We start from the raw sequence: 7,473 nt of genomic DNA, 5'->3' as shown, positions 1-7,473 counted from the left end.
GGTATTTGCCTTTCTGTGTCTGGTTTATTTCACTTAACATAATGATCTTCAGTTTTTATGGCTGAATAATATTCCATCATGTGTATATACTACTTTTTTTTTTTTTAACCAGTTATTCATTGATAGACACTTAGCTTGATTTCATATTTTGGCTGTTGTGAATACAGCTGCAATAAACATGGGAGTGCTGATTTCCTTTCTTTTGGCCATATACCTAGCAGTGGGATTGCTGAATCATATGTAGTTTTATTTTAATTTTTTGAGGACTCTCCATACTGTTTTCCATAGTGGCTATAGTAATTTACATTCCCTTCAACAGTGTATGAGACCTTTCTCTGCAGCCTTGCCAGCATTTGCTATTTTTTTGTCTTTGATAAAAGCCATTTTAATTGGAGTGAGAAGGTGTCTCATTGTGGTTTTGATGTGTATTTCCCTGATGATTAATGATGTTGAGCATTTTTTCATATATCTTTTGGCCGTTTGTGTGTCTTCTTTTAATAAAAGTCTATTCAGCTTATTTACCCATGTAAAAATTAGATTATTTGTGGGTTTTGTTTTTGTTTTTGTTTTTTTTCCTGCTGTTTGAATTTCTTATGTGTTCTGGTTATGGTTGTCTTTTCAGATGGATCATTTGCAAATATTTTCTCCCGTTCTTTATGTTGTCTCTTCACTTTGTTGTTGGTTTCCTTTGCTTTGCAGAAGCTTTTTAGCTTGACATAGTCCCATTTGTCTATTTTTGCTTTCATTGCTTATGCTTTTAAGGTCTTATCTAAAAGACTTTGCTCAGATCAGTGTCCTGAAGCATTGCCCCAATGTTTTCTTCCAGTTGTTTCATAGTTTCAGGTCTTAGATTTAAGTCTTTAATCTATTTTGATTTATTTTTGTATATGATGAAAGATAGGGATCTAGCTTTATTCTTCTGCATATGGTTATCCAGTTTTCTCAACACCATTTATTGAAGAGACTGTTCTTAGCTCATTTTATGTTGTTATAAAGGAATACTTGAGGCAGGGTAATTTATTAGCTCACAGCTCTGCAGGCTGTACAAGAAGCAAGGCACCAGTATCTGCTCGGTTTCTTGTGAGGGCTTTTGTGTTGCATCAAAACACGAAGGAGAAGATCAAAGGGCAAGTGGACTCATGTGAAGAGAGACTGATCACCCCGGGTAGTGAGTAGGAGTCCTGGCTTTATAACAACCCATTCTCGTGAGAACTAATCCATTCTCCCCAAGAACCAATCCAGTCTTGCAAGAGTTCACTACCACGAGAATGGCACGAAGCCATTGATGAGACATTTGCTCCCATGACCCACACAGCTCCCACTAGGCACTGCCTCCCAACACCACCACACTAGGGATCAAATTTCTTCTTCTTCTTCTTCTTCTTTTTTTTTTTTTTTATACCCTCAGGGTGATGTCAGGGATCAAATTTCAACGTGAGATTTGGTAGGGACAAACAAACCAAATCCAAACCATAACACTGTCTTTTCCCTAATGTGTGTTCTTGGTGCCTTTGTCAAAAAATGTTCTCCTCATGACTGTAAATGTGTGACTTTATTTCTGAGTTCTCTATAGTGTTCCATTGGTCTGTGTGCCTTTTTTTTTGTTGTTGTTGTTGTTGTTGTTGTTGTTGTTGTTGAGACAGAGTCTCACTCTGTTGCCAGGCTGGAGTGCAGTGGCGCAATTTCAGCTCACTGCAACCTCTGACTCCCTGGTTCAAGCGATTCTCCTGCCTCAGCCTCCCGAGGAGCTGGGTTTACAGCCACGTGCCACCATACCCACCTAATTTTTGTATTTTTAGTAGAGATGGGGTTTCACCATGTTGACCAGGATGGTCTCGATCTCCTGACCTCGTGATCCACCTGCCTTGGCCTCCCAAAGTGCCGGGATTACAAGAGTGAGCCACCACTCCTGGCCAAGTTACTCCAGTTTTGGAAGTAGAACTGGAGTCAATATAGGCTCACTTTGGCTCTCACACACTTCATGGTTTGTTAGGGAAATATCTGGAGAAGGTGAGACTTAAGGGGTTGCTGAGATTTGGATGGTGAAAGAGGAGAGAAAACGTTCCTAGTGCAGGACAATGAGGGAAAAAGGAGGCGGGAGCCAAAGTACAGTTGTTGAAAGATGTCTTTAAAGAATGGTGGTTAGAATACAAATTTTGTAAATGTTTTGGGCTGAGTTGTGTAAGATCAAAGGGTGGAAAGATTGTAGAAAGCTTTGAACGGTAGCTTAAGAAGCCAGGCAGTAAGTAGGAGAAGGAAGAGATGGTTTAGGTGGGAAGTAGTGGTAGCATATAGGATGAATTGAATAGGAAGAAAATAGGGATGAGGAGAACAGGTAGGAGACTGCTTTTTGAAGAAAACATCTTTATTGAGATATGGTTCACATAACGTACAGTTCACCCTTCTTCCTACAAAGGAGGCTGCTTTTTTAAAGATGAAAGTTCCACTTCAAACTTCATGGCTGATAGCCATAGAATGTAGTTTTTTTCCGTGAAGATTGGCACCTTCTTCCCCTGAGGGCTCTCTAAGCCCACTGCATTTCTGACTCCTGTTTTCTACACAGGATTGGCAGCGGTAGCAGTGATTAATGCTGCAATCCAGAAGGGTGTTGCTGAGAAGACTGTTTTGGAACTGATGAATCCCGAAGCCCAGCTGCCCCAGGTGTATCCATTCGCTGCCGATCTCTATCAGAAGGAGCTGGCTACCCTGCAGCGACAGAGTCCTGAAGTGAGTTCACTAAACCTGTCCTGTTTGTGAGCAAAGTTGGGTGGAAGTGAATGTAATACCCACTTCTTCCTGTGGTTAGGTAGAACTTTTTTGCATGAACTTGGTTTTCTTATGGTTTTGTTAAACTTATAACTCCCTGGGTCTTGGAGAATGTCTTTCCTCACTGTTTTCCCTTCTGTCCCTTTCTGTACAGCATAATCTCACCCACCCAGAGCTCTCTGTTGCAGTGGAGATGTTGTCATCGGTGGCCCTGATCAACAGGGCATTGGAATCAGGAGATGTGAATACAGTGTGGAAGCAGTTGAGCAGTTCAGTTACTGGCCTTACCAATATTGAGGAAGAAAACTGTCAGAGGTGGGTGTCCAGAGTGAAGGGAGTGAATCCATTACGTAGCTGTTAACTCTGTCTTTTGTATGTCAGTGCTCCGATTTTCTTTGCAGGCATTATTACTTTATCATGGCCATACTTTTGTTTGGTTCTACTTTGATTCATTTAATTCTTTGCTATGCTGAAAAATATGACATTCCGTTCCTAAATACGTAAGTAGGCTTATTGAAGTATGTTACATAGTCAAAATAACACTATCTCTGACAAAGTTAAATAATACTTTTTTTTTTTTTGGAGACGGATGGGGTGCAGTGGCCGGATCTCAGCTCACTGCAAGCTCCGCCTCCCCGGGTTCACGACATTCTCCTGCCTCAGCCTCCTGAGTAGCTGGGACTACAGGCGCCCGCCACCTCGCCCGGCTAGTTTTTTGTGTTTTTTAGTAGAGATGGGGTTTCACCGTGTTAGCCAGGATGGTCTTGATCTCCTGACCTCGTGATCCGCCCGTCTCGGCCTCCCAAAGTGCTGGGATTACAGGCTTGAGCCACCGCGCCCGGCCAATACTTTTTAAATATCATCTAACCCTAGCTAGTTCATTTTCATTCTTCTTCAGTTGTTCTCAAACTGTCCTTTATAACTGTTTTGTTGAAAACAGGATCCAGCCTAGGAACATGTATTATATCTGGCTGTTGTGTCCCTTGGGTATCTTTTAATCTAGAATTGTCCCTTTCTTCATGACACTGACTTGTTAAAAGGATGGGACCAATTGCCATGTAAGACGTCCTATTTTATAGATAGTTCTAGTTGCTTTCCCATATTTGCCTTATTCCTGTAAATTGGAAATTAAATCTATATGTTTGTCATGATTCAGTTCAACATTTTTGGTGATGTGTATTTCATATTGCCTCATATCAAGAGGCATATAAAACCCACGTTTTCCACCATTAGAGATACTAAGATTGATCCCTGGATTAGAGAGACCACTTACATTTCCATTGCATATTTATGTTTTTCCCTCATCACTAGAACATCATCTCTTTTGCACCATCAAAATACCCAGTTTTCCCTTAAGCATTCCCGTGATATTTTTTTAGCCCAATTGATAATCTTTCCTAAATCAGTACCTTCAGTAAAAGTTGCTGAATGATGATTTGTTGCTCTGTCATTCCTTCTGCATTTATTAGTTCATGTGTAGCCTTTTTTTCTTGTCTATGGAGGAATTGCTTGAACTGCTGCCTTTGATTCTAGAGTTAGTCTTAATGTGGAATTTAGAATATGTGACAGGATATTGAGAATAAGTGATTTCTATTGCATTTTTGCACTTTGTTTAAAGCAACTACACAGTTCCAAAACTGGCCTTGAGAATATATCAAATGGTTGGGATACCCTAGCAATCTTTGTTCCTTGAATATTTAAAAATGCTGTGCTTAATGCTCTGTTTACTTGGGGGTCTGGGGCAGGTATCTCGATGAGTTGATGAAACTGAAGGCTCAGGCACATGCAGAGAATAATGAATTCATTACATGGAATGATATCCAAGCTTGCGTGGACCATGTGAACCTGGTGGTGCAAGAGGAACATGAGAGTGAGTTATCTTCCTGTCCTCCCCAAATAATGTCACCAGTAATGATGATGTGATTCCATGAAGTGGTTCAAAATACTATTCCTAGAAGGATTTTTGGGTGAGAGATTAAAAATACCTATATAACACAAAAAGCTAGAGTTGGATATTGTTTTGAGAACACCAGGCAATTGCTATAATTAGGTATATGTCCAATAAGAACTAAATTTTGGGGGAGGTGAATTGAACATGATCTGTTATTTTTAAATGCTGTTATAACAAGTAGTTCTGACACTACATGGAATTGGGTCAAATTGCACAGTTTGTAGGCATGTTCCTCCACAAGACTCCTCTCACTTCAGACACCAGCTGAAAGCTGCAGAGTTCCCAGGCCACTGTACTTCTGAACAACTGGCTGCAAATTTGGAGGAGCCGTCTATCCCCTTAGTTTAATAATTTGCTAAAATGACACAGAACTCAAGAAAATGCTAGACTTATGATTACAATTTTATTATAAAGTATATAAATCAGGATCAGCTGAAAGAAGAGAATCATCAGGCACTATCTGTGAGAGTCCTCAATATAAAGCTTCTCTGTTCTCAGGATGTGTCACTCTCCTGGCACATTGATATGTATCACCAACTAGGGAAACTCACCTGAACTTTAGGCGTCCAGAGTTTTTATTTGGGCTTCATTACATGTGCGTGATTGATAGTATTGGCTTCGCGATTAAACTCAATTTTCATTTGGCCTCTGCTCCCTGGAGATTGGGAGGCCAGGCTGGTATCACATGACTCGAAACCTCAAAGTCAATGGCTAGTCTCCATCCTTAAACCCTTAAGAGGCCATCCAGGAGTCATTGGTTGGCATAAATTCAGGTGTGGGCAGAGGGGCCCACTACGAATAACAGAAACATACCTATCACTCAGGATATCCCAAGGGTCTTAGAGGCTCCTCCAGAGACAAAGACCAGCCAGACATTTTATTATACAGCAGAGTCCTTACAAAAGCAGTACGGCTGCCTAAGATACCTGGGGAGTGAACATTTCTAATTTTAATTTGTATTTTCTGTGAGAAACATTCAACTGACTTAGTGGGAAGAGCCTTGTCTTGCATTCGGGAGCCCTGGGCATGGATCTTTCTTCTGCCATTTGTTTGCTGTGTAACGTTGGAGAAGAGATTGCTAAGCCTTGTTATTTCTTCTATAAAAGTGTTAAATTAGGTGACTTTTTAAGGACACTTGAACCTTTTTAAGACTCTGTGTGACTTTAAGACTTTAAGACTTTAAGACTCTGTGTGATTTTAAGAATCCTTTGTGACTCAAGAATGTTTTTGATTACACATTCCAGTGTACCTGAAAGCTATATAGTAAGACCAGTTTCATAAAAATCCTCATCACTTTTAAGTTAGAGCAGTTAAAAATGAAACAAAATGACTTGAGCATTCAATAGGAATATGAATACAAGCAAGTTTAGATGAAACAAACACTAATATTTAAAAAATTAAAACAGTGCTGCTTAATGGATGGTAAGTTGCAATTTGAATCATGGTTACTCTTAGGTGGATTTATGATTAGTTATGATTAGTTAGTATGTTTCATGATTGATTTGTTTATGTACTTCCTTAATTTGAAAAAAAAAACTTTCTGTCTCTTTATACTTAGGGATTTTAGCCATTGGTTTAATTAATGAAGCCCTGGATGAAGGTGATGCCCAAAAGACTCTGCAGGCCCTACAGATTCCTGCAGCTAAACTTGAGGGAGTCCTTGCAGAAGTGGCCCAGCATTACCAAGACACACTGATTAGAGCGAAGAGAGAGAAAGCCCAGGTGAGTGGCATCGGAATTGTTCTTTCTGTTCAGAGCACCTCAGCCCTCCTAGAACAAAGATAGAGGTAGGAATATCTTCCTTGATTCACTCCATGAATGCTTTCTGGGCACCCTTAGAATGAAAGCACTGGAGGGACATAAAAATGTGAGAGACATAGGCTCTACCTTCCAGGACCTCATGCTGTTTTACACATTTGGGTTTTTGTTCTTTTGTTTGTTGTTGACAGTCTTTTGTTTCTCTTCAGTAAATTCTTTATTGAAATATAAGATACAGGGCTGGGCGAGGTGTCTCACGCCTTGTAATCCCACAGCACTATGAGAGGCCAAGGCAGGCAGATCACTTGAGGCCAGGAGTTCAAGACCAGCCTGGCCAACATGGTGAAACCTCATCTCTACAAAAAAAAAAAATTGCAAAAATTAGCTGGGCATGGTGGTGCATGCCTGTAATTCCAGTTGCTTGGTAGGCTGAGGCACAGGAATTACTTGAGCCTGAGAGGTAGAGGTTGCAGTGAGCCAAGATTTTGCCACTGCACTCCAGTCTGGGGGACAGAGTAAGACTCTGTCTCAAAAAAAAAAAAAGTGTGTGTATATATATATATATATAAAAAGCGCGTATATATATATATATATATATATATATGAGATCCAGAAAAATGAACAAGGTAGATGGGTATGCAATTGCATAAATTTTCAAAAGGAGGCACACCTGTGTAATTGGCATTCAGATTGTAGAACCCGTTACCAGCTCCACAGAGACCTTCCTCATATCCCCTTCCACCCTTAGCCACCCTCCATTTGGTGGTAACCACTATTCTGATTTCTATTAATAACACCACAGTTCATTTCTGTCCACTTTTGAGCTGATTTAAGTGGGATCATATCTTATGTGCTCTTTTGTGTCTGGTTTCTGTTACCCCTACATAATGTTCGTGATATGCATCCTTGTGGTTGCATGGAGCCATCCTTTGTTCATTCTCATTATTGTGTACTATTTCATTATGTGATTATAAATTACTGGTGAAGTTTCTTGTTGT

At 40.2% G+C, this 7,473-nt stretch overlaps 1 protein-coding gene across 1 annotated transcript in view; it reads left to right on the top strand.

Moving 5' to 3' along the window:
* The window catches only part of IQGAP1 (IQ motif containing GTPase activating protein 1), a 128,339-nt gene that overhangs the window by 68,788 nt on the left and 52,078 nt on the right, over window positions 1–7,473 (top strand). The window contains exons 11-14 of the mRNA XM_011947394.1: window positions 2,564–2,727; window positions 2,921–3,081; window positions 4,512–4,636; window positions 6,276–6,439. Coding sequence (XP_011802784.1) covers window positions 2,564–2,727; window positions 2,921–3,081; window positions 4,512–4,636; window positions 6,276–6,439 — 614 coding nt within the window. The remainder of the gene's footprint in view (window positions 1–2,563; window positions 2,728–2,920; window positions 3,082–4,511; window positions 4,637–6,275; window positions 6,440–7,473) is intronic.

This window comes from Colobus angolensis, unplaced genomic scaffold (genome assembly GCF_000951035.1).
Source record: "Colobus angolensis palliatus isolate OR3802 unplaced genomic scaffold, Cang.pa_1.0 Scaffold264, whole genome shotgun sequence".
NCBI lineage: Eukaryota > Metazoa > Chordata > Mammalia > Primates > Cercopithecidae > Colobus > Colobus angolensis.
Note: the sequence above shows the minus strand (reverse complement) of the source record. Positions and strands in the feature narration are given on the sequence as shown.